The sequence below is a fragment of the Salvelinus namaycush genome, chromosome 16, assembly GCF_016432855.1.
Source record: "Salvelinus namaycush isolate Seneca chromosome 16, SaNama_1.0, whole genome shotgun sequence".
Classification (NCBI taxonomy): domain Eukaryota; kingdom Metazoa; phylum Chordata; class Actinopteri; order Salmoniformes; family Salmonidae; genus Salvelinus; species Salvelinus namaycush.
This window is the reverse complement of record NC_052322.1, coordinates 39,906,366-39,934,337: the sequence shown is the minus strand read 5'-3', so window position 1 is coordinate 39,934,337 and position 27,972 is coordinate 39,906,366. Positions and strand designations below refer to the sequence as shown.

General features: G+C 45.3%; 1 protein-coding gene across 1 annotated transcript; it reads left to right on the top strand.

Annotated features, from left to right (window-relative positions):
* Nucleotides 1-3: 3 nt before the first annotated feature.
* LOC120061669 (DNA topoisomerase 1-like) lies at nucleotides 4-27,972 on the top strand. The gene is made up of 20 exons (XM_039011564.1): nucleotides 4-54; nucleotides 1,693-1,838; nucleotides 11,348-11,471; nucleotides 11,759-11,817; nucleotides 11,968-12,084; nucleotides 12,351-12,414; nucleotides 12,489-12,577; nucleotides 13,381-13,496; nucleotides 13,625-13,746; nucleotides 16,222-16,344; nucleotides 16,476-16,663; nucleotides 18,251-18,395; nucleotides 19,185-19,328; nucleotides 19,501-19,686; nucleotides 20,454-20,522; nucleotides 23,123-23,237; nucleotides 23,523-23,650; nucleotides 23,813-23,907; nucleotides 24,129-24,278; nucleotides 26,721-27,972. Exons 1-20 carry the CDS (start codon nucleotides 4-6, stop codon nucleotides 26,821-26,823), a joined length of 2,334 nt encoding a protein of 777 aa, XP_038867492.1. The 3' UTR covers nucleotides 26,824-27,972.

The following is a 27,972-nucleotide window of genomic DNA, read 5'->3' as shown; positions in this document are numbered from 1 at the left end:
GCCATGACAGAGGGACGCCACAAGGTGACGTTCAAGCTCAAGACTGACAGTTATGTGGGCCCACCCTTCTGACAAAGCCACCACTAATTGGAAGTTTTTCCCACTTTTGTTCAGGGGGGATTTAAAAAAATGACAGTCACCCAAAAGAGATGGCCCAAATTTTACTTATTGAGGAATCATAGACCGTCTCAAATTATAACCTGTTATTCTTAATCTAGTGCACTACTTCTCACCAGCGACACATAGACTATTGTGCATCACTAGAGGAAAAGGGTATCCTATCATTTAAGACAGGGGTATTCAACCTGGGGTCTGTGGCCCCCTAGGAGTTCGCCATGGTACTGCAGAGGGTCTGCGAAAATACATGTTTTTATTGAAATGTTTTCATGAATATCGCTTGCAACAACAGAATAAATACATTTTGAATTACAAACCTACAGTAGAAAATAGGAGAATATATTAGTTATTATGTCAACTTTATTTCTCTTCTCCTAATATTGAGCTAATTACACTCACTGGAGTATCTGACATAGGCTTTGAAAAAGCACCCGCTTTGAAAAGTGCCACTGGCTGCTGGTAAGCTTTCTTGACTTGTACACTTCCTCTTCCAATTATGTGGGAAGGTCAAAACAATTAAAAACTATTAATTGTACATTTTCGATTACTTCTTGCCACTATAATTTACTTCAAGATAAGACATATGATGGGGGTCCCTGGGTCGCCTGTTTGCCTAGCCGGGTGTCCCTGGTCAAGAAAAGGTTGAAGACCTCAGATTTAAGATTTTACCTTAGACAGTGATGTAGTGGTAAAAAAAATGGTGGGTAAATGCTGATTGCAAGACTGGATTACAGAGGTAACGCTCCCTATACTTTCAATGCATTTTTCCACAAAAGGTGTGTAAACGCTCACCCAAAATAAAAAAAAAAGGTGTGTAAACGCTCACCCAAAATAAAAAAAGGTGCGTAAACAACGTTGTATGCGTTTACCCTCCACTACACCACTGACCTTAGGTCTAGGGTTACATGTGAGTTCAACGTGTGTTTCACAAGACCCAGCCAGTTGTGATGTTTCTATCAACAGAGAACATGCAGGCCTGTGTGTGCGGGTGGTTCAGGTCTAGATGTCTGGGGTGCGTGTTGAGACAGGGCAGCAGCAGTATGGATCTCTCATGTTTTGGTCTAATAACAGAGATATGCAGCCTCCGTTGTAGGAAAGTAGACCCACCTAGATGTGTGAACCTCCCTCCCATCCCCACTCCCCTGGACCCACTTTGTTTCTCTTTGACACTCCCTGTGGGATCTCATTCTGAGTTTAGACAGGTAGGGAGAGATATGCAAGGGGGGTTTTGACTTTCAATTACCCAGTCTTGTTTACGTACTTGATTTTACAGGTCATTCTTCACATTAAATGGTACGATACCGTTTAAGCTTTTAATTGTGGTGTAATTACAAAGTAACTACACAGTAACTTAATAATCCAGCCAACTAATTTGAAAGAAAATGTGGCACTAAATAGGCTGGGTTAGGGGCTGTTTGATGTTTAATATTGAACACCCTTGCGGTATGAGAAGTGATTCTATTTGTTGAACCTGCAGTTTGTATTCATTACTATGTGACGGTGAAGACATGAGCTTATCCATACACTGGGCCACCGAGGGCCACAAAATGCTCAGATTACACTGTGCTGTTACAGTTCCTATTGTCTGGGGGATCTCTACTAAGCAAGTCAATCTCTAACTTTGTCCCAGACGCTCACAAACACAAGGACAAGCACAAAGAACACAGGCGCAAAGAACACAAGAAAGACAAGGAGAGAGATAAAGCCAAGCACAGCAGCAGGTATGTTCCCTCTCCCCTCCTCTCTTTGTCTCTCTCTCTTTTTCCTTCCTTTTGCCAGTCATCTCCATCCCGCTGAGGGTTTCTCAGAAGTCTTTCCGTCTTGTTCTCCATCTCTCATTCCTTCTCATTTCCCTTTTCATTTGGTCTGTGGGAGAGTTCTGAGTATACTGGCATTGCTGACCATAACTTTGTGTTGTACAAGACCATAAGACAACACCACATTACATCATTCAACAGGATATCTTAATTTATTATGCTGCCCCTATGCTGTCTCTGTGCTGTTGTACTATGCCTTCAGAACAGTGGCGGTCGGTGCCATTTAAGATGAGGGAGGACATTTTTGTTTTATGAGCATGGCCTTATTACAGCATATTGGATGAATATCATTCATATTCCATTCACCCAGCTCAGTGTAACATCGATAAGCTTAGGCTACTACATGATACAAAAATTTCTCTACATTCATCATGAGGTTGCTACAACTTAGCCTATGAATGAAAGTTTACAACACAGGTCAATTTATTTTTGAGTAATCAAGGTGACAGACATTGACACATTCAATACTGCCTTGCACACTCTTGCCAGCATCTAGCTGATCTAGGGTGTAATCATTAGTCCAAGAGCTCCAAACCAAAGTTTCTATTGTACAAATTCAGTTATGTTTATCCCTGTTTCGTTCCATTTGAGAAACGTTTTTCAACAGAATCGGCAGAATGAATACGCCCCTGATCACACTCAAACACGGTTTACTTTCATAGCAGCCACATACAAACAGCATGATCCCTTTGATTGTTGTATAATTCCTTATCGCATCTATGCTCTCTCTTCCTCTCACCTTTTCCCTTCGGTTGTGGACTTCAGTGCCCTTCACATCACCAGTCTGTGACAAAAATTAACAAGCCAAACCTTCATGAATGCTAACCGCTACACACAACCTACATAATTGTCACTATATTAGCTAATGACATAATCAACATAGCTACTAGAACTAACCCACTACAATCACGCAGTACAGTGTACAGCAAGCAATTTAGCAGTTACACCGTCGGGCCCCAGTGGCAATACATTTATAAAATCAAAAGCTTACTTTGAATTGGAAGAGTTCCAGTGTTGGATAGTCATAGCCAGCTAGCTAACATAGCATGCCTCTCTGTTTGAGCCGGGTGTTTGAGTAGGCTAAACTAGCTAGATGGGAAAGGGGGATACCTAGTCAGTTATACAACTGAATGCATTCAACTGAAATGTGTTTTCAGAGAGGTGGGTGCGGTGGCTGCCTTAATCGACATCAACGTCATCGGCACCCGGGGAACAGTGGGTTAACTGCCTTGCTCAGGAGCAGAACGACAGATTTTTATCTTGTCAGCTCGGGGATTCGATCCAGCAACCTTTCGGTTACTGGCCCAACACCCCTACCCGCAGGCTATTTTGAGATGTATTGTTTAGCTAAGTAAGTGAATGTGGGGGGAAAAAATACAATGAAATATGGCTACTTTAGGTAGCTGCTTCTCCTTAATTTTTTAAGAAATGAATTTGTTAAAAACTGTTCAGCTATTGTCTTTCTCTTTGAGTCAACTACTCACCACATGTTATGCACTGCAGTGCTAGCTAGCTGTAGCTTATGCATTCAGTAATAGATTAATTCTCTGATCCTTTGATTCGGTGGACAACATGTCAATTTATGCTGCAAGCGCTCTGATAGGTTGGAGGACGTCCTCCGGAAGTTGTCATAATTACTGTGTAAGTCTATGGAAGAGGGTCAGAACCACAAGCCTTCAAGGTTTTGTATTGAAGTCAATGTACCCAGAGCAGAACGGAAACTAGCTGTCCTCCGGCTACACCATGGTGCTACCCTACAGAGTGCTGTTGAGGCTACTGTAGAGCTTCATTGCAAAATGAAGTGTTTTATTCAATTATTTGGTGACGTGAATATATTTAGTCTAGTTTTAAAAAGGATAACTATTTATATTCCTCTGAGAGCCTCCACTGGTTCAGAAACTATTCACACCCCTTGACTTTTTCCACATTATGTTGAGTTACAGCCTGAATTTAAAATTGATTATATTGAGATTGTGTGTCACTGAACAAACAGTACTCAAAGTACTAAATAATATAATTAATTTAATCCATGCTCGAAAGAATACTAAAAGTGAAAGTGCAAGGTGCTAAAAAAAGAAAAAAAGAAACGGAGCATACGTTTCGGCCTTATGCCTTCATCAGTGCTGATGAACAAAAGGACAAAAGGAATACCTATCTGAGAATGCTGTTCATTAACTACAGCTTAGCGTTCAACTCCATAGTGCCCACGAAGCTCATCACTAAGCTAAGGACCCTGGAACTAAACACCTCCCTCTGCAACTGGATCCTGGACTTCCTAACGGGCCGCCCCCATGTGGTAAGAGTAGGCAACAACTGCCATGCTGATTCTCAACACGGGGGCTCCTCAGGGGTGGGTGCTTAGTCCCTTCCTGTACTCCCTGTTCACACACGACTGCGTGGCCAAGCACGACTCCAACACCATCATTAAGTTTGCCGACAACACAACACTGGTAGGCCTGATCATCGACAACGATGAGACAGCCTATAGGGAGAAGGTCAGAGACCTGGCAGTGTGGTATTGTATTCTTTCAAGCATGGATTAAATGAATTATATTATTTTTGCATCGGCCTCCTTGGGTAATTCCTTTTCGTGGTTTTGAGTGTGAGTACTTTTTTAACTCTACAGGTATATTCTCTCCCACGCACCTGCCTTCTTTCATTATAGCCTGAGCACAAACCCTCTTAATGGCTTTCTTCTGAGTCACTGATCTACACTTGTTATGGCAGTGACTGCCTCATCTCTACCCCACACATACATTTAACTGTAAGGTTCCTCAATCGAATTGTGAATTTCAAGCACAGGTTCAATCACAAAGACCAGGGAGGTTTTTCAATGCCTCGCAAAGAAGGGCACCGATTAGTAGATGTGTAAAAATGTTAAAAAGCAGATGCTGAATATCCCTTTGAGCATGGTGAAGTTATTCATTAAGCTTTGGGTGGTGTATCAATACACCCAGTCACTACAAAGATAGAGGCGTCTTTCCTAACTCAGAGAGGAAGGACACTGCTCAGGGATTTCACCATGAGCCAATGGTGATTTTAAAACACAGAGTTTAATGGTTGTGATATGAGAAAACTGAGGATGGATCAACAACATTGTAGTTACTCCACAATACTAACCTAAATTATAGAATGAAAAGAAGGAAACCTGTACAGAATAAAAATATTCCAAAACATGCATCCTGTTTGCAAGAAGGCACTTAAGTAATACTGCAAAATATATAGCAAAGAAATTTACTTTTTGCCCTGAATACAAAGTGTTATGTTTGGGGCAAATCCAACACAATACATCACTGAGTGCCAGTCTTCATATTTTCATGCATGGTGGTGGCTGCATCATGCTATGGGTATGCTTGTCATCGGAAAGGACTAGGGAGTGTTTTTGGGGATAAAAAGAAACATACAGCTATAAGCACAGTCAAAATCCTAGAGGAAAACCTGGTTCAGTCTGCTTTCCAACAGACTGGGAGACTAATTCATCTTTCAGCAGGACAATAACCTAAAACACAAGGCCAAATCTACACCGGAGTTGCTTATCAATATGACATTTATTGTTTCTGACGTAGTTACAGTTTTGACATAAATCGGCATGAAAATCTATGGGAAGACTTGAAAATGGCAGTCTAACAATGATCAACAATCAACTTGACAGAGCTTGAATAATTTTAGAAAGAATAATGGGCAAATATTGTACAATCCATGTTGACAAAGCTCTTAGAGACTTACCCAAAAATACTCACAGCTGTAATCACCGCCAAAGGTATTGCAAAGTAAAGTATTGACTCAGGGGTGTGAATCCTAATGTAAATGATATATTTCTGTCTTTAATTTTCAATAAATTTGCTAACATTTCTAAAAACATGTTTTCACTTTGTTATTATGGGGTATTGTGTGTAGATGGGTGATATTTAATTCAGGCTGTAACACAACAAAATGTGGAATAAGTCAGGGGATATACTTTTTGAAGGTACTGTATGTCTTCTACCTAGTTCTCTAGGACATCTAGGACATCAATGCATGATTTTCACAGAAATTACTTTATCTCAATCTCCCTCTTTCCCTACCCCTTCTCTCTCTTTCTCTTTCTCCCTTTCTCTCTACCCCCCTCTCTCTCTCTCTCTCTCCCTCTCTCTACCCCCCCCCCCTCTCTCTACCGCCCCTCTCTCTCACTACCCCCCTCTCTCGCTCTCTCGCTCTCTGCTAACATCCATAGGCATGAGTACCCTCTCTGAAACAAAGTGTTCCCACTTGTACTTGTTATGAAAACATTTTCCAATTGATATTTGGCACAATGTGGGTCTTATGCTTTTGAGGTTATGTCTGGGCAGTAATGCTAGATAAAGAAAAGCATGCTTTTAAGAGTTTTTGAGGATAACTGGGATTTGTGTATTTTTTTTAGCTCATATGTGTCTATGTAAGTTCACTGAGAACACATTATAATTTATAGCAAATACCTTGGGAAATTTGTCAGAGAGAGAGTTTGAATGTTGTCTGTGACAAAGAATGGCTATGGTTTCAGTCAGGAATACTGTGTGCAAGTGACACGTTGTAACGGATTTCCTCCTCCTCTTCATCCGAAGAGGAGGAGCAGGGATTCGACCAAAACGCAGCGTTGTGAAATGACATGATATTTATTTAAACAAGACAAAAAACGAACTATACTTGATACTAAACAAAATAACAAATAAACGATGTAGACAGACCTGAACTAACGAACTTACATATAACGTGAAGAACGCACGAACAGGAAAAATGACTACACAAAACGAACGAACGGACAAACAAACCGAAACAGTCCCGTATGGTGCGACAAACACAGACACAGGAGACAACCACCCACAACAATCAATGTGAAAACACCTACCTTAATATGGCTCTCAATCAGAGGAAATGAAAACCACCTGCCTCTAATTGAGAGCCATATCAGGTCACCCTTTAACAAACATAGAAACACATAACATAGACTACCCACCCAAACTCACGCCCTGACCGTCAAACACATACAAAATAACAGAAAACCGGTCAGGAACGTGACATAACCCCCCCCTCAAGGTGCGTACTCCGAACGCACCACCAAAAGTCTAGGGGAGGGTCTGGGTGGGCGTCTGACCACGGTGGTGGCTCAGGCTCTGGGCGAGGTCCCCACCCCACCATAGTCAATCCCAGCTTACGTCTCCCCCTTAGAATGACCACCCTCATTTTACACCCACTTAATTTAACTGGTAACCTTAAGATAAGGGGCAGCACCGGGACAAGGGGCAGCACCGGGATAAGGTAGCTCAGGACAGAGATATAGCTCAGGACAGAGAGGTAGGTCAGGATAGAGAGGTAGCTCAGGATAGAGGGGCAACTCCGGACTGAAGGGCAGCTCCGGACAGAGAGACAGCTCTGGACTGAGGGGCAGTTCTGGATAAATGGCAGCTCTGGGCTGAGGGGCAGCTCATGACTGGCTGACGGCTCTGGACGCTCATGGCTAGCTGACGGCTCTGGACGCTCATGGCTGGCTGACGGCTCTGGACGCTCATGGCTGGCTGACGGCTCTGGACGCTCATGGCTGGCTGACGGCTCTGGACGCTCATGGCTGGCTGACGGCTCTGGACGCTCATGGCTGGCTGACGGCTCTGGACGCTCATGGCTGGCTGACGGCTCTGGACGCTCATGGCTGGCTGACGGCTCTGGACGCTCATGGCTGGCTGACGGCTCTGGACGCTCATGGCTGGCTGACGGCTCTGGACGCTCATGGCTCGCTGACGGCTCTGGACGCTCATGGCTCGCTGACGGCTCTGGACGCTCATGGCTCGCTGACGGCTCTGGCAGATCCTGTCTGGTTGGCGGCTCTGGCAGATCCTGTCTGGTTGGCGGCTCTGGCAGATCCTGTCTGGTTGGCGGCTCTGGCAGATCCTGTCTGGTTGGCGGCTCTGGCAGATCCTGTCTGGTTGGCGGCTCTGGCAGATCCTGTCTGGTTGGCGGCTCTGGCAGATCCTGACTGACGAATGGCTCTAGCGGCTCCTGACTGACTAACGGCTCTGACGGCTCGGGACAGACGGGCGGCTCTAATGGCTCGGGACAGACGGATGGCTCAGACGGCACTGGGCAGACGGATGGCTCAGATGGCGCTGGGGAGACGGATGGCTCAGATGGCGCTGGGGAGACGGATGGCTCAGATGGCGCTGGGGAGACGGATGGCTCAGATGGCACTGGGCAGACGGATGGCTCAGATGGCATTGTGCAGACGGATGGCTCTGGCCGGATGAGGCGCACTGTAGGCCTGGTGCGTGGTGCCGGAACTGGAGGCACCGGGCTAAGGACACGCACCTTCAGGCTAGTGCGGGGAGCAGGAACAGTGTGTACAGGGCTCTGGAGACGCACAGGTGGCTTAGTGCGTGGTGCCGGAACTGGAGGCACTGGGCTGGAGACACGCACCATAGGGAGAGTGCGTGGAGGAGGAACAGGGCTCTGGAAACGCACTGGAAGCCTGGTGCGTGGTGTAGGCACTGGTGGTAAGCCGGCCCGAGGAGACGTACTGGTGGCCAGATATGTAGGGCCGGCTTCATGACATCCGGCTCAATACTCAATCTAGCCCTACCAGTGCGGGGAGGTGGAATAACCCGCACCGGGCTATGAACACGTACAGGAGACACCATGCGCTCTACTGCGTAACACGGTGTCTGCCCGTACTCCCGCTCTCCACGGTTAGCCTGGGAAGTGGGCGCAGGTCTCCTACCTGCCCTTGGCCCACTACCTCTTAGCCCCCCCCCCCCCCCCAAGAAATTTTTGGGGTTTCTTCGCGGGCTTCCAGCCACGTCTCCTTGCTGCCTCCTCATACCACCGCTCCTGGGCTCTCGCTGCTTCCATCTCCTCACGAGCGCGGCGATATTCCCCAATATGAGCCCAGTGTCCTTTTCCCTCCAATACTTCCTCCCAAGTCCATGAGTCCTGATTATTTGGCCTCTGCTCGAACTCACACTGCTTGGTCCTGGTTCGGTGGGTGGTTCTGTAACGGATTTCCTCCTCCTCTTCATCCGAAGAGGAGGAGCAGGGATTCGACCAAAACGCAGCGTTGTGAAATGACATGATATTTATTTAAACAAGACAAAAAACGAACTATACTTGATACTAAACAAAATAACAAATAAACGATGTAGACAGACCTGAACTAACGAACTTACATATAACGTGAAGAACGCACGAACAGGAAAAATGACTACACAAAACGAACGAACGGACAAACAAACCGAAACAGTCCCGTATGGTGCGACAAACACAGACACAGGAGACAACCACCCACAACAATCAATGTGAAAACACCTACCTTAATATGGCTCTCAATCAGAGGAAATGAAAACCACCTGCCTCTAATTGAGAGCCATATCAGGTCACCCTTTAACAAACATAGAAACACATAACATAGACTACCCACCCAAACTCACGCCCTGACCGTCAAACACATACAAAATAACAGAAAACCGGTCAGGAACGTGACACACGTTTCATACGTCGTACTTCCTTGTTCATGTCTCTGGTCTTTTGAATGGGCTTGAGGATTATATAATCAAATTCATGAAAACGTGGTCATATAAGATATAGTGCATTCAGAATGTATTCAGACCCCTTGACTTTTTCTACATTTTGTTACGTTACAGCCTTATTCTTAAGTTGATGAAGTTGTTTTTTCCCCTCATCAATCTACACACAATACCCCATAATGACAAAGCGAAAACATTTTTTTTGTTTAATTTTTAAAATAAATAAATAAATAAAAAATTGCAAATTTATACAAAACATTTAAAATAATACATATTTACATAAGCATTCGGACCCTTTGCTATGAGACTCGAAATTAAGCTCAGGTGCATCCTGTTTCCATAGATAATCTTTGAGATGTTTCTACAACTTGATTGGAGTCCACCTGTGGTAAATTCAATTGATTGGACACACACCTGTCAATATAAGGTCCCCCAGTTGACAGTGCAGGTCAGAGCAAAAACCAAGCCACGAGGTCCAAGGAATTGTCCTTAGAGGTCTAAGATAGGATTGTGTCGAGGCACAGATCTGGGGAAGGGTACCAAAACAATTCTGCAGCATTGAAGGTCCCTAAGAACACAGTGGCCTCCATCATTCTTAAATGGAAGGAGTTTGTTACCACCAAGACTCTTCCTAGAGCTGGACGCCTAGCCAAACTGAGCAATCGGGGGAGAAGGGCCTTTGTCAGGGAGGTGACCAAGAACCCGATGGTCACACTGACAGAACTCCAGAGTTCCTCTGTGGAGATAGGAGAACCTTCCAGAAGGACAACAATCTCTGCAGCAGTCCACCAATCAGGCTTTTATGGTAGAGTTGCCAAAATGGAAGCCACTACTCAGTAAAAGGCAAATGACAGCCCACTTGGAGTTTGCCAAAAGGCACCTGAAGGACTCTCAGACCATGAGAAACAAGATTCTCTGGTTTGATGAAACCAAGATTGAACTCTTTGGCCTGAATGCTAAGCATCACATCTGGAGGGAACCTGGCACCATCCCTACGGTGAAGCATGGTGGTAGTCTGGATCGAGGGAAAGATGATCGGAGCATAGGACAAAGAGATCCTTGATGAAAACCTGATTGAACATCTCTGGAGAGACCTGAAAATAGATGTGCAGTGATGCTCCCCATCCAACCTGACAGAGGTTGAGAGGATCTGCAGAGAAGAATGGGAGAAACTCCCCAAATACAGGTGTGCCAAGCTTGTAGCATCATACCCAAGAAGACTCGAGGTTGTAATCGCTGCCAAAGGTGCTTCAACAAAGTACTGAATAAAGGGTCTGAAAACTTATGTAAATGTGATTTTCACATTTTTTACTTTTAATACATTTGCAAATAAAAAATAAAAAAAATGTTTTTGCTTTGTCATTATGGGGTATTGTGTGTAGCTTGATGAGGGGGAAAAAACTATTTAATGCATTTTAGAATAAGGCGATAACGTAACAAAATGTGGAAAAAGTCAAGGGGTCTGAACACTTTCCAAATGCACCTTATATCAATATATTATATCAAATGCCTTTCATTAAGTTTTTGCGCAGAAGACTGTTGCACTATGTTTTTTGCCATTGAAGACCATTCAAAAAGCCTACAAAAGTTCAAAAACTACAAGGCTACTTGCCGCGTCAATTGCGTAGTCTATTCAGTGAAACAGAAAGCTGTAGACAAAACAAACAAGCCCTCCATTTGCAATCTACATTTTAAAAGTCTTTATTACGTTGACTTCTTTGCCTTCTTTGATATGTTCTGTGTTCATCCAGGTTGTGTGTTGTAGTCTGTATTCAATATTGGAGTTCTCTGTGGCCTGAATAATTTGTGTTTGTATAGCTTTCCTGTGTCTGACCCTTGTCCATTGACCCCTAACCCCTGACCTCTCATGTGTTGTCCATCTCTCAGTGAACACAGGGAGCACTCTGAGAAGAAGCACAGAGACAAGGAGAAGGAGAGGTTGAAGCACAGCGACGGGAGTGTCGACAGGCACAGGGAGAAACAGAAGGAGAAAGACAGAGAGAAAAGAGAGGTTTGTTTTCTCCGTATAGAGCAGGGTTATTCAACTCTGACCCTATGAGGTCCGGAGCCAGCTGTTTTTCTATTCTACCTGATAATTAATTGCGCCCACCTGGTGTCCCAGGTCTAAATATGTTTGTGATTAGAGGGGAACAATGAAAACATGCAGTGGAACTGGCTTTGAGGTCCACAGTTGAGTTTGAGGGGTATAGAGGGTCTATCAGAAAAGGTAGATCTCAGATGTCACAGTGACTCTACTAGTAGACTACAATTCCCAGCCAGTTTGTCTGTTTCTCGCAGGTCAAATCCTCCCATGTTGAAGGCAAGCCCAAGAAGGAGAAAGAAAACGGTCATGCGAGGTAAATGGGAATATAGAATTGATTGTTCTATTTTATTTTTAATTGTAACTACAAGTAGTAGTGTAAACAACTATGGGTGTAGAAGGCAGATACTGTACATTTTATGAATATCTATGGATTGCACCTTTAACACTGTAATGTGTCCTACAGGGAGATGTGGAACAGCCCCAGCCCTCCTGCCATTAAGAGTGAACCAGAGGAGGACAACGGCTTGTACCCCTCTCCCAAACACAACAAGACTCTGAAGAGAGAGAGAGATGAGGAGGAGTGAGTATCCACAATGGTCTAAGGCTCCTCATTAACTCTTGGTGCAGTATGCCAAGGTTTGTTAGCCATGCCTGTTGAGCCAATCAGGAAGACAAACAGATTAGAAACTAATACAAAAACACTAACACTTATGTGTGCATACTCACACATAAATATTACGTACGCTGCATATAAATAGTTCATTAATGCATTTTTTTAATGAAAGTGATCAAATTAAACCTAGATAAAACAAATCATGTTTCATCTGATGGTTGTATTTTGTTCAGATTTGAATACAAGCCCAAAAAGATCAAGACAGAGAATGGCAAGAAGAGAAAACAAGAGGAAGAGGTGAGTTGAGGTTCTCAGCTGAGGTTGGACACTCTTTCCTCACCCTTGTTCACACTCGTTTTTGTCTCGTTCAGGACATAAAACCCAAGAAGAAGACAAAAGACAAGAAAGCTGGAGCGGATGGCAAGAAAGCCAAGAAGGAAACAGAGGAGAAGTGGAAATGGTGAGATGTTTGGGAGGATTGGTTGATTCCTACAGATACAATCACTAATTGGTGAGATGTTTGGGAGGATTGGTTGGTTCCTGCAGATACAATCACAAAATGGTGAGATGTTTGGGAGGATTGGTTGATTCCTACAGATACAATCACAAAATGGTGAGATGTTTGGGAGGATTGGTTGATTCTTGCAGATACAATCACAAAATGGTGAGATGTTTGGGAGGATTGGTTGATTCCTGCAGATACAATCACAAAATGGTGAGATGTTTGGGAGGATTGGTTGATTCCTGCAGATACAATCACAAAATGATGAGATGTTTGGGAGGATTGGTTGATTCCTGCAGATACAATCACAAAATGGTGAGATGTTTGGGAGGATTGGTTGATTCCTGCAGATACAATCACAAAATGGTGAGATGTTTGGGAGGATTGGTTGATTCCTGCAGATACAATCACAAAATGGTGAGATGTTTGGGAGGATTGGTTGATTCCTGCAGATACAATCACAAAATGGTGAGATGTTTGGGAGGATTGGTTGATTCCTGCAGATACAATCACAAAATGGTGAGATGTTTGGGAGGATTGGTTGATTCCTGCAGATACAATCACAAAATGGTGAGATGTTTGGGAGGATTGGTTGATTCCTACAGATACAATCACAAAATGGTGAGATGTTTGGGAGGGTTGATTCCTACAAATACAATCACTAAATGGTTGTGCGTACTCTAAAAATACAAAAATCTACAGTCCTTCTACTGTTTACTTGTTATTTTTCTCCTACACATTTTGTCACCCATCCATTTTAGGTGGGAGGAGGAGAGATCTACTGATGGCTCCAAATGGAAGTTTCTGGAACACAAGGGACCTGTTCTTGCTCCTCCATACGAACCCCTACCTGGCCATGTCAGGTTTTTCTACGATGGTGAGTGAGTCCATATAGATTCACACTTTATGTTTAGGTGGTTAGATTATATTTTTGATATGATGATATCACCAAGTCTCTCCGAAAGACAAGTCATATTTTATGTGCTCAATCTTTCTATGCCCCAGGTAAGCTCCTGAGACTAAGTGCCCCTGCAGAGGAGGTAGCTACGTTCTTTGCTAAGATGCTGGACCATGAGTACACAACCAAGGAAATGTTTAGGAAGAACTTCTACAAGGACTGGAGAAAGGTAGGTACATGGCTGCTCTGTTTCATCTAGTGGAACGTTCAGACAGATATTAGTTGAGTTATGCCCCATGGAATACTGTGTTATACTCCATTGCACCTACTATTGGCCAAGCATTTTCAAATTCTGGTACTGCAGAAGACACTTTCTGATCTTAAGTTGGTGCTGAATGCTAACAAAACAAAAGATATGCTCTTCTCTAGACTACATAATTTACATCTAAATTACTATTAAATTACTAGTCTGAACTAGTTCCTTATTATAAATATATTGGTATATGGCTAGATGACAAGTTGTCTTTCAAAACACATATCTGAGCTGGTAGGAAAGTTGAAGTTCAAAATCGTTTTCTTTTACAGAAACAAAGCCTGTTTATCATTTGTTATTTGAAAGAAAATGGTTCAAACCCCATCAAATCAAAGTTTATTTGTCATGTGCGCCGAATACAACCGGTGTAGACCGTACAGTAAAATGCTTACTTACAGGCTCTAACCAATAGTGCAAAAAAGGTATTAGGTGAACAATAGGTAAGTAAAGAAATAAAACAACAGTAAAAAGACAGTGAAAAATAACAGTAGCGAGGCTATATACAGTAGCGAGGCTATAAAAGTAGCGAGGCTACATACAGTCACCGGTTAGTCAGGCTGATTGAGGTAGTATGTACATGTAGATATGGTTAAAGTGACTATGCATATATGATGAACAGAGAGTAGCAGTAGTGTAAAAGACGGGTTGGCGGGTGGTGGGTGGCGGGTGGCGGGACACAGTACAGATAGCCCGGTTAGCCAATGTGCGGGAGCACTGGTTGGTCGGCCCAATTGAGGTAGTATGTACATGAATGTATAGTTAAAGTGACTATGCATATATGATAAACAGAGAGTAGCAGCAGCGTAAAAGAGGGGTTGGGGGGGCACACAATGCAAATAGTCCGGGTAGCCATTTGATTACCTGTTCAGGAGTCTTATGGCTTGGGGGTAAAAACTGTTGAGATGCCTTTTTGTGCTAGACTTGGCACTCCGGTACCGCTTGCCATGCGGTAGTAGAGAGAACAGTCTATGACTGGGGTGGCTGGGGTCTTTGACAATTTTTAGGGCCTTCCTCTGACAACGCCTGGTGTAGAGGTCCTGGATGGCAGGCAGCTTAGCCCCAGTGATGTACTGGGCCGTACGCACTACCCTCTGTAGTGCCTTGCGGTCAAAGGCCGAGCAATTGCCATACCAGGCAATGATGCAACCAGTCAGGATGCTCTCGATGTTGCAGCTGTAGAACCTTTTGAGGATCTCAGGACCCATGCCAGATCTTTTTAGTTTCCTGAGGGGGAATAGGCTTTGTCGTGCCCTCTTCACGACTGTCTTGGTGTGTTTGGACCATTCTAGTTTGTTGTTGATGTGGACACCAAGGAACTTGAAGCTCTCAACCTGCTCCACTACAGCCCAGTCGATGAGAATGGGGGCGTGCTCGGTCCTCGTTTTCCTGTAGTCCACAATCATCTCCTTAGTCTTGGTTACATCGAGGGATAGGTTGTTATTCTGGCACCACCCGGCCAGGTCTCTGACCTCCTCCCTATAGGCTGTCTCGTCGTTGTCGGTGATCAGGCCTACCACTGTTGTGTAGTCTGCAAACTTAATGATGGTGTTGGAGTCGTGCCTGGCCATGCAGTCGTGGGTGAACAGGGAGATCAGGAGGGGACTGAGCACACACCCCTGGGGAGCTCCAGTGTTGAGGATCAGCGTGGCAGATGTGTTGCTACCTACCCTCACCACCTGGGGGCGGCCCGTCAGGAAGTCCAGGATCCAGTTGCAGAGGGAGGTGTTTAGTCCCAGGATCCTTAGCTTAGTGATGAGCTTTGTGGGCACTATGGTGTTGAACGCTGAGCTGTAGTCAATGAATAGCATTCTCACATAAGTGTTCCTTTTGTCCAGATGGGAAAGGGCAGGCAACCTTTACCTTTATGTGTGTATTGGATTATGGGGGTGTTATTTACATGCATGCTGCAGCGTTCACACTTGGATGCTGTATATCATTGTACCCTGAGGTTCATTACTGGCTCTGGTTTTAAAACTCACCACTGTTCCTGATATCTAGAAGTAGGTTGGGCCTCTTTAACCTCCAGAAGAGAGCAGCATTTTATGTTAATTATCTATAAAGCGTTAATGCAAATATTTCCAATTTATCTGACATCTTTGATCTCTTATAGAATTACTCATTCTAAAACGATGTCAATGAATTACATTACACTTCAGATATGCTGCACCTTACATGTGGAACAATTTACAAAAAACTGTTAGAATGGATGTTCTAGTGCCTCTTGGGCCATTAAAAAAATTGATTTCTGATCTTTTAAATGTTAATTGTGATTGTTTTTCATAATGTCCATGTTTTTTCTTTGTATTGAAAACAGGGCTCTACTGCAAATGAGACCTTAGTCTCAGTTGATCCTCTGTATAAATAAAACTCCATTCTGTCCTTTAACCCCAGGAAATGACATCGGAGGAGAAGTCAAAGATCACAGATATAAACAAGTGTAACTTCACGGAGATAAGCGAGTACTTCAAGGCCCAATCAGAGGCCCGGAAACAGATGTCCAAAGATGAGAAACTGGTGAGGCCCTGAACCAACATGTGCACACGCGCGCACACACACAGACACACACATACAGTACACATACAGTACACACGTCTACAACTCACACACCCTCCAACGTTCTCCAATGTTATTCCAACGTTTTCCAGAAAATCAAAGAGGAGAATGAGCGTATCCTCCAGGAGTATGGTTTCTGTGTGATGGACAACCATAAGGAGCGAATTGGAAACTTCCGCATCGAGCCTCCCGGTCTGTTCAGGGGGCGTGGGGACCACCCAAAGATGGGCATGCTGAAACGCCGCATCCGCCCTGAAGACATCATTATCAACTGCAGCAAGTGAGTCTCCCCATCTTCATCATCATCAGTTGGAAAGAGGGTGATGAATGAGCATTGCGAGGGATTGTTGGTAGAACGGTAGCCAAGTGGTTAGAGCGTTGGACTATGCTACATCAAATCCCAGAGCTGACAAGGCAAAAATCTGGCGTTCTGCCCCTGAACAAGGCAGTTAACCCACTGTTCCTAGGCCGTCATTGTAAATAAGAATTTGTTCTTAACTGACTTGCCTAGTTAAATTAAAAAATTAAAAAATTCTATGGATCACCAAGAAGTTTTGTGTTCCTACCACAAGAGGTCCCTGTATACCACTATATATTTGAGTGGTACGCTATTGAGTCCTGCAACAATCACATTGAATTGCTTGCCAAGTTGTGCCTGCTCCTGTATGGATTCTATCGGCTTCATGTGTAAGGGTGTGAACCTATGTCTCGTGAGAAGAGAACATGTTATTGGGACATTGTGTTTTGTGGGAGTTTTATGTTCCTGACATCACACACTTTTTTTTCTACGGTAACGGAATTTCTTATTGTGCGTGTGTGTGTGTGTGTGTGTGTGTGTTTTTATGTAAAAGAGTCCTCCACCCCTCTGCCCCATTGTTATGTTCCTCTGTTCTCTCTCTTATCCCTCCCCCTTCTCCCTTATACCTCCTCTCCCTGCTGTATGTCTGTCCCTCTCTTCCCTTCTTCCTCCCTCATCTGTATGTCTGTCCCCCACTTCTCCCTCCTTCCTCTGTATGCCTCCCTCCCTCCCCCCTCTTATCTCCCCCTCCATATCTGCCTTGTTGTGATTGCTGCAGCTATTTTTATCCAGGGTAAAAAGTATCTTTGCTTGCTGTCCTGTCCTGGCTCTGTCCTGTCCTGGCTCTTCTAGTTTCCGTGCATGGTTTGTGTTTGTGTGTGTGATGGTCCTAAACATGCCATATGGTTGTTTACGTGTGTCCCCGTCTGTGTCAAAGGCCATCTCTCTGTCTGTGTAGCCCCAGGCTCAGTTGTGTGTGTGTCTGTGTGTATGTGTGTGTGTGTGTGTGTGTGTGTGTGTGTGTGTGTGTGTGTGTGTGTGTGTGTGTGTGTGTGTGTGTGTGTGTGTGTGTGTGTGTGTGTGTGTGTTCGTGTGTGTGTGTGTGTGTGTGTGTGTGTGTTCGTGTGTGCACGTGTGTGTGTGCATGCAAACGCATGTGTGTGTCGCCTCGAGCCCAGTCCGGTGGTGGAAACAATAAAAGGACAAGCTGGCCATCTACCTGCTCAGCTTGGCGTTGTTTTGTTGTGTTTTTCACCTCGGTCCTGTAATAGTTGTACACAGGAGAGGAAATGTCAAAACAGGATCAGCTTTGACTTTAGAACACAATTGAAGCCTTACTCCCTTGAGGAACCTCAGTATGCCATCCCATGCATTACGAGAGGTCTGAAGGCCTCAAGCCCTAAAGGATTTGGGGTGAACCCACGTGGACTAGGCCTACCTCTTAGACCAGCTAAAACACTACATCTCTCAGCCCCTCTTCCCCAAGTTGTCTCACTCAGTCTCTTTGATCCAAGGTATTGCTTAATTCTTCTTCAAACCTTCTCTCTGCCCCTCTCCTCTTCTCCTCAGAGACTCCAAGCACCCCAAGCCGCCCCAGGGCACGCGCTGGAAGGAGGTTCGTCATGACAACAAAGTCACATGGCTGGTGTCGTGGACTGAGAACATCCAGGGTTCTATTAAGTACATCATGCTCAACCCCAGTTCCAGAATCAAGGTAATGACAACCTTAAACCTCCTCACTCCTAACCCTAACAAGTACATTTACTTCAGCTCCAGAATCAAGGTAACTCTAAGATCTAACTCCTAACCATGACCCTGTCCCGTGTCTGTCTCTGTTCCGTGTCTGCCTCTGTTCCGTGTCTGTCTCTGTCCCGTGTCTGTCTCTGTTCCGTGTCTGCCTCTGTTCCGTGTCTGTCTCTGTCCCGTGTCTGTCTCTGTTCCGTGTCTGCCTCTGTTCCGTGTCTGTCTCTGTCCCGTGTCTGTCTCTGTTCCGTGTCTGCCTCTGTTCCGTGTCTGTCTCTGTCCCGTGTCTGTCTCTGTCCCGTGTCTGTCTCTGTTCCGTGTCTGTCTCTGTCCCTTGTCTGTCTCTGTTCCGTGTCTGCCTCTGTTCCGTGTCTGTCTCTCTCCCGTGTATGTCTCTATCCCTTGTCTGTCTCTGTTCCGTGTCTGCCTCTTCTCCGTGTCTGTCTCTGTTCCGTGTCTGTCTCTGTCCCATGTCTGTCTCTGTCCCGTGTCTGTCTCTGTTCCGTGTCTGACTCTGTTCCGTGTCTGTCTCTGTTCCGTGTCTGTCTCTGTCCCATGTCTGTCTCTGTCCCATGTCTGTCTCTGTCCCGTGTCTGCCTCTGTCCCGTGTCTGCCTCTGTTCCGTGTCTGTCTCTGTTCCGTGTCTGTCTCTGTCCCATGTCTGTCTCTGTCCCGTGTCTGTCTCTGTCCCGTGTCTGCCTCTGTCCCGTGTCTGCCTCTGTTCTGTGTCTGCCTCTGTTCCGTGTCTGCCTGTGTGTAGGGCGAGAAGGACTGGCAGAAGTATGAGACGGCCCGGAGGCTGAAGAAGTGTGTGGACCGCCTGAGGGCCCAGTACAGAGAGGACTGGAAGTCTAAAGAGATGAGGGTCAGACAGAGAGCTGTGGCTCTCTACTTCATAGACAAGGTGAGGGGAAATACACGTTACAGTACATCTATTAGCTGTGACTGGATTATTGAGAGCAAAGTTACTGCCCTTCTGCTTTCACCACTCCAAGCCTTTTCGATTGAGGTTGGATACCTAAATACTCGAGGACGCTCAAACACAACCTCTGTCCTCCACCCTGTGTGTCCTATAGCTGGCCTTGAGGGCGGGGAATGAGAAGGAGGAGGGGGAGACGGCTGATACGGTTGGCTGCTGCTCCCTGAGGGTGGAACACATCAAGCTGTACCCCAAGATGGACGACCAGGAGTACGTGGTGGAGTTTGACTTCCTGGGAAAAGACTCCATCAGATACTACAACAAGATGCCTGTGGAGAAGAGGGTGAGGAGAGGAGGGAAAAGTAGGGAGGAGTGGAGGAGAGAGGGGACAGATGGAGAAGAGAGGAGGGGGAACACAGAAGAGATTGAGAAGAGGGGGAGGAGTGGAGGAGAGGGTGGACAGACGGAGAACAGAGGAGGGGGAGGAGAGAAGAGGAAGGAGAGAATAGGATATTGATTTAGAATTAAAGGGATGTTTAAGATTTCAACCCTTCCATTTGATCGGGTGGTCTAGTCTGTGTTGGGCGGGCATTTAACAGATGTCTGGAGCGTGTGTTAGTCATGTTCAAATGATCTGCCTGTGTACGCACACCTGCCTGTGTGTGTGTGTGTGTGTGTGTGTGTGTGTGTGTGTGTGTGTGTGTGTGTGTGTGTGTGTGTGTGTGTGTGTGTGTGTGTGTGTGTGTGTGTGTGTGTGTGTGTGTGTGTGTGTGTGTGTTTGGGCACACACTGCTCAGAGGATGTTTGTACAGACAGGTGATCCAGGCCTAAAGTGCTTTCCGTCAGCTCTGCCTCTGGGGGAGGTCTGTTTCCTGCTATTACTGGCATACACACACACACACACACACACACACACACAACCTGCTCAATGACGGCACCCTCATCTGGCAGGAATCAGACATTACAACTAAGAGAATAACTAGATCACCAGCCTGGTCAGGATTATTTATCTGAACCTAAAAGTCAAATGTACTAGAATACTGATGTATTTTATAAGGAATAAGACATGTCAAGACTCCCTCTTAAATGAACCTGTGTATTCTATCTCAGGTGTTTAAGAACCTGCAGCTTTTCTTGGAGAATAAGCAGCCCGAGGACGACCTCTTCGACAGACTCAATGTAAGAGAGACAACCTATGGTCTTAATACTGGGTGAATGAAGGAACTGAGGGCTAATAGTCAAATATAAAACAGGTCCTACATAAGTGTCTCAAATGTGCTCTCCCTCTCTCCCCATCTCCCCTAAACTCACCCCCTCTCTCCCCATCTCCTCTAAACTCACCCCCTCTCTTCCCATCTCCTCTAAACTCACCCCTCTCTCCCCATCTCCTCTAAACTCACTGCCCTCTCCCTCTCTCCCCATCTCCTCTAAACTCACCCCTCTCTCTCCCATCTCCCATAAACTCACCGCCCTCTCTCTCTCCCCATCTCCTCTAAACTCACCGCCCTCTCTCTCTCTCCCCATCTCCTCTAAACTCACCCCCTTTCTCTCTCTCCCCATCTCCTCTAAACTCACCCCCTCTCTCCCTCTGTCCCCATCTCCCCTAAACTCACCTCCCTCTCTCCTCATCTCCTCTAAACTCACCCCCTCTCTCCCCATCTCCTCTAAACTCACCTCCCTCTCTCCTCATCTCCTCTAAACTCACCCCCTCTCTCCCCATCTCCTCTAAACTCACCGCCCTCTCTCTCTCTCCCCATCTCCTCTAAACTCACCCCCTTTCTCTCTCTCCCCATCTCCTCTAAACTCACCCCCTCTCTCCCTCTGTCCCCATCTCCCCTAAACTCACCCCTCTCTCTCCCATCTCCCCTAAACTCACTGCCCTCTCCCTCTCTCCCCATCTCCTCTAAACTCACCCCTCTCTCCCCATCTCCTCTAAACTCACCCCCTCTCTCTCCCATCTCCTCTAAACTCACCCCCTCTCTTCCCATCTCCTCTAAACTCACCCCTCTCTCCCCATCTCCTCTAAACTCACCGCCCTCTCTCTCTCTCCCCATCTCCTCTAAACTCACCGCCCTCTCTCTCTCTCCCCATCTCCTCTAAACTCACCCCCTCTCTCCCTCTGTCCCCATCTCCCCTAAACTCACCTCCCTCTCTCCCCATCTCCTCTAAACTCCCCCCTTCTTTCCCCATCTCATCTAAACTCACCCCCTCTCTCTCCCATCTCCCCTAAACTCACTGCCCTCTCCCTCTCTCCCCATCTCCTCTAAACTCACCCCTCTCTCCCCATCTCCTCTAAACTCACCCCTCTCTCCCATCTCCTCTAAACTCACCGCCCTCTCCCCATCTCCTCTAAACTCACCCCCTCTCTCTCCCATCTCCTCTAAACTCACCCCCTCTCTCCCCATCTCCTCTAAACTCACCCCCTCTCCCTCTCTCCCCATCTCCTCTAAACTCACCCCCTCTCTCTCCCATCTCCCCTAAACTCACCGCCCTCTCCCTCTCTTCCCCATCTCATCTAAACTCACCTACCTCTCCCTCTCTCCCCCATCTCCCCTACCTCTCCCCCATCTCCTCTAAACTCACTTCCCTCCCTCTCCCTCATCTCATCTAAACTCACCTACCTCTTGCACTCATCTCCCCTAAACTCACCTCCCTCATCTCATCTAAACTCGCCTCCTTCTCCCTCTCTCCCCCATCTCGTCTAAACTCACCTCCCTCCCTCTCCCTCTCATCTCATCTAAACTCACCTACATCTCCCTGTCGCCCCCATCTCCCCTAAACTCACCTACATCTCCCTCTCTCCCCATCTCCCATATCTCACCCCCATCTTCCCTAAACTCACCTCCCTCTCTCTCCCTCATCTCCCCTAAACTCACCTACATCTCCCTCTCTCCCCATCTCCCATATCTCACCCCCATCTTCCCTAAACTCACCTCCCTCTCTCTCCCTCATCTCCCCTAAACTCACCTCCCTCCCTCTCCCTCTCATCTCATCTAAACTCACCTACATCTCCCTCATCTCCCATATCTCACCCCCATCTTCCCTAAACTCACCTCCCTCTCGCCCCCATCTCTCCTAAACTCACCTCTCTCTCTCTCCCTCATCTCCCCTAAACTCACCTCGCTCTCTCTCCCTCATCTCCCCTAAACTCACCTCTCTCTCTCTCTCTCTCCCTCATCTCCCCTAAACTCACTTCTCTCTCTCTCCCTCATCTCCCCTAAACTCACCCCTCTCTCTCTCCCTCATCTCCCCTAAACTCACCTCTCTCTCTCTCCCTCATCTCCCCTAAACTCACCTCTCTCTCTCCCTCATCTCCCCTAAACTCACCTCTCTCTCTCTCCCTCATCTCCCCTAAACTCACCTCTCTCTCTCTCCCTCATCTCCCCTAAACTCACCTCTCTCTCTCTCCCTCATCTCCCCTAACTCACCTCTCTCTCTCTCTCTCCCTCATCTCCCCTAAACTCACCTCTCTCTCTCTCTCTCCCTCATCTCCCCTAAACTCACCTCTCTCTCTCTCTCTCCCTCATCTCCCCTAAACTCACCTCTCTCTCTCTCCCTCATCTCCCCTAAACTCACCTCTCTCTCTCTCTCTCTCTCCCTCATCTCCCCTAAACTCACCTCTCTCTCTCTCCCTCATCTCCCCTAAACTCACCTTTCTCTCTCTCCCTCATCTCCCCTAAACTCACCTCTCTCTCTCTCTCCCTCATCTCCCCTAAACTCACCTCTCTCCCCCTGCCTTTATATCTTTCTCTGTTCCTTCTCTTCCTCCTCTTCTCTAGACCTCTATTCTGAATAAGCACCTCCAGGAGTTGATGGACGGGCTGACAGCCAAAGTGTTCCGTACGTACAATGCCTCCATCACCCTGCAGCAGCAGCTCAAAGAGCTCACCAGCCGTGAGTGACAGCACGCAGACAGCCAATCACACACACTGCTCCCATGAGTGACAGGTCCACTAGCCAATAGTGGATGAAGTTGTCTGCCCACTGTTTGCTTCTACTAACCTGATGTCGGGGCAAATGTTATTGTTGCTGTGTTACTAGCTTTAATAAAGATCACATTGGCAGCAGCAAACAGTGAGCAAATAGTTGGTTCAACTTTATGTTGCGGTAGCCTACACAATTTACCAGATATTTCCTTGAAAAGTGCATGGTAAACACTGTTTCTGTGTCTGTCTCCAGCAGATGAGAGCATTCCTGCTAAGATCCTGTCCTACAACAGAGCCAACCGGGCTGTGGCTATACTGTGCAACCACCAGAGGGCTGCACCTAAGACCTTTGAGAAGTCCATGCAGAACCTGCAAACCAAGGTAACAGTAGAATAGAATAAGTCTCTATTGTCCACTTGCACTGAAATGTATATTTTTGCTGTCACAGTACCCACATAGTATACACAGTAATGACCTTGTGTGTGTGTGTGTGTGTGTGTGTGTGTGTGTGTGTGTGTGTGTGTGTGTGTTTAATGCTCTCAGATAGATGAGAAGCAGAAGCAGCTGTCGGCCACCAGGAAACAGCTGAAGGGGGCCAAGACAGAGCACAAGGCCTCACATGATGACCAGAGTAAAAAGTGAGTACAGCTCTACTGAAACTACACCAGACTAGGGCCCCATGCCAAGTCAACCCCTAGCTAGCCCCTTCCTCTACGTACTTTGTGCTGCATACAAATGACAATAGACTCACCTTGCCAGCAGATAGGTGGAAGTTTCTACTCATTTCTTACCCCAATCCAATTTGGTAGAACTAGTGATCGATCAATCAACTAATCAATGACTTGTGTGGTGTCCTCAGGATGGTGGAGGTGAAGAGGAAAGCGGTCCAGAGGATAGAGGAACAGCTGATGAAGCTACAGATGCAGGCCACAGACAGAGAGGAGAACAAGCAGATCGCCCTGGGAACCTCCAAACTCAACTACCTGGACCCACGCATCTCTGTGGCATGGTAACTAACAGACAGACAGACAGACAGACAGACAGACAGACAGACAGACAGACAGACAGACAGACAGACAGACAGACAGACAGACAGACAGACAGACAGACAGACAGACAGACAGACAGACAGACAGACAGACAGACAGACAGACAGACAGGGGAATGATCACATCTCTGTGGCATGGTAACTAACAGACAGACAGACAGACAGACAGACAGACAGACAGACAGACAGACAGACAGACAGACAGACAGACAGACAGACAGACAGACAGACAGACAGACAGACAGACAGACAGACAGACGAATGATCACATTACATAGAGTGGATTACATTTACTTCACAGATACCATGTAGTTAATTTATCTTGTAATTACACGATAAGTAAGTAAGTAATGTCTGACGTTACCAGGTACAAACTGAGGAATATATTTGTTACTAAAGTAGTTACATACGTAAGCCTGACATAAGGGTAACTACATGTAATGTTTTCATAGGCGGGGGTGGGTGTGTGTCTTGGGTGGGTGGGGGGGGTAGTGGTGGGGTCACTAGTGGTCGCCAATGGTGACAGAAGGCAGGAAATGCTTGTGCATTGTGGGAAAGCAGAGTGAAGAAGAGAACGAAAGGGTGAGAAGGAAAAGTGTGTGAGCGTGAGGAACAATAGGGTTTGTTTGTAGGGCCAGAGAGCGTCCCCTCACAGAGCTTTTCCTCCACATGTAGAGGCAATGTGACGTGGCCGCCCGGAACAAATAGCCAGTTGTGGGAAAAGTACTCAGTTCTCATACTTGAGTAAAAGTAAAGATAGCTTAATTGCAAATGACTCAGGTAAAAGTGAATGTCACCCAGTAAAATACTACTTGAGTGCAATTCTAAAAGTATCAGGTTTTAAATGTACCTAAGTACAGTGGTGGAACAAGTATTCAACATGAAACAATTGTGAAAAGTAAAATGCTATACATCAAATTCCTTATATTAAGCAAACCAGATGGCACAATTTTATTTTGTATTTTTTACGGACAGACAGTTAAACACTCCAACACAACCACAGTATATATTTTTTTGTGAGTCTGCCAGATCAGAGATCTTAGGGATGGTTGATAGGTGTGTGAATTGGACCATAATTCTGTCCTGCCTTAGCATTTGAACTGTAACAAGTACTTTTTGGTGTCAGGGGAAATGTATGGGAGTAAAAAGTACATATTTTCTTTCGAAATGTTGTTTCTTTAGGAATGAGTAACAGTAAAAGTTGACTAATATATGAATAGTAAAGTAAAGTACAGATTCCCCAAAAAACGACTTAAGTAGTACTTTAAAGTATTTTTACTTAAGTACAGTACACCACTCCAAAGAGCTTACTGCTGCTGGATGAATGGAGGGCTTAGACAGAGGGCCCTCCACCCACACACCCTTACAGAGGGCCCTCCACCCACACACCCTTACAGAGGGCCCTCCACCCACACACCCTTACAGAGGGTCCTCCACCCACACACCCTTACAGAGGGCCCTCCACCCACACACCCTTACAGAGGGCCCTCCACCCACACACCCTTACAGAGGGCCCTCCACCCACACACCCTTACAGAGGGCCCTCCACCCACACACCCTTACAGAGGGCCCTCCACCCACACACCCTTACATGATCAATAGATTATTTTATATAATCTTCAATGATAAAAGGAAAAAACATGAATAAAAAAGACAACTGTCTTCGGACAGTCATTGTCAGAGATTGAGAGTGTGAGGGATTTAAATACAGTGAGCTACAAACGTATTGGGACAGTGACAATTTTTTTGTTGTTTTGGCTCTGGATTGAAATTATACAATGACTATGCAGTTAACGTGTAGACTGACAGCTTTAATTTGAGGCTATTTTCATTCATATCGGGTGAACCGTTTAGAATTTGCAGCACTTTTTGGGCATAGGGGACCAAAAGTATTGGGACAAATTCACTTATATGTATATTAACATAGTCAAACGTTTAGCATTTGGTCCCATATTCATAGCACGCAATGACTACATCAAGCTTGTGACTTTATACATTTGTTGGATGCATTTGCTGTTTGTTTTGGTTGTGTTTCAGATTATTTACCATTAATTTAAATTTAATTTAATAAAGTATTCTGTCATTTAGAAGTCACTTTTATTGTAAATAAGATTAGAGTATGTTTCTAAACACGTCTACATTAATGTGGGTGCTACCATGATTACAAATAATCCTGAATGAATTGGGAATAATGATGAGTTAGAACGTTACAGACACACAAATATCATAACCTCCCCTGTTATTAACATGACTTGGGGGTAGGATATTTATGTGTCTGTAGCCAAAACAACTAAAAATGTGTCACTGTCCCAATACTTTTGTTTTCTTTCCCTCCTCTGTCTTTAGTTCTCTCTCCTAATGCCCTGCTCTCCTTCTCTCTTCCTCTCCTCCTCTCCTCTGCAGGGTTAAGAAATGGGACGTTCCCATGGAGAAGATTTACAACAAAACCCAGAGGGAGAAATTTGCCTGGGCCATCGACATGGCTGAAGAGGACTACCAGTTTTAGATCCTGTTCTGTCATTTTATCCCTCCATTTTATTATTGTTTCATTTTAGAAGTATGTGTCGTTCATGTGATTGATTCCACCATGTAAAATGGGCATCATTCTTTGCAATTGACCAGGGTCCTGTTTGAAGCATGTACTGTATCCTTCCTTCCTCCCTTGAATTGAACGCAGATCTGATAGGTTAAAGCAGTATGGTAGAAACATTGCTTACACGTATCCAATCACATGCAAATCAGTGATGAGGAATAAAATAGTGCATTGGCCAAGTATTCAAACAGGGATCACGCCCTGAGTCTTACTGCAGTGCAAAGTATAGTAGTGTGTTTGACCAAAACATGTTAACTTGACCTTTCAACCTTATCAGCTTCTGTGATTTTCAGCTAGCTAATAGAAGAACTGTAAATGCCTGCTTTTTCTATTGATTTATGCTCCAATATCTTAGTCATCAAATATATTGATAAATTCTATATTTTGAAATATTCATGAATTAATCAAAGAATTCCCTAACGAGCAGCACCTTCATACCTTGTGGAAAGAAACAGAGCAGTGGTATGTGGTGCGTGTGTGTTTAATTGTGAATGAGTGCACCGTATTTTATGATTTATGAACTTTGAAATCTGTATGAAGAGAGGAGAAGAATATGAGGATGATGTTTATAATGGATGATGATGAATAAGAAGCAACCAATCACTATGCTCGTGTAATTCTAGCACATAGAATGTGAATGTTTTTCATTGGTTTCATTTTGCTGTTTATTTCAGGGATGTATATATTTCTTGTCTGTTTTCAGTACGTACTGGTATGTTATTCTGTATTTTGTAGGATGTGTATTTTTCGTGTTGTCACCAGGCCTCCCTACCTGTAGATAGATGTCTTTTCACACGTTTTGCTGAATGAAAACGATTCCACTGTATGTTACTTGAAGAAATGGCTATATAAAAATGTATTGTTTTGGTGCCTGTTTTGTGTAGATACAAATGACTGCTTGCTCTTTTAAAAGGAGAAAAATAGAAATGTGTGAGGGAAATGGATTTTGCCAAAAATAAAAACAAAAACAACTGTTACATAAAGATCTATCATTAATTAAAGATTTGAGGGTGTTTCTTTTTTTTGTACTGCTGTAAACAATGTGGAAGAAATATGTCCTCT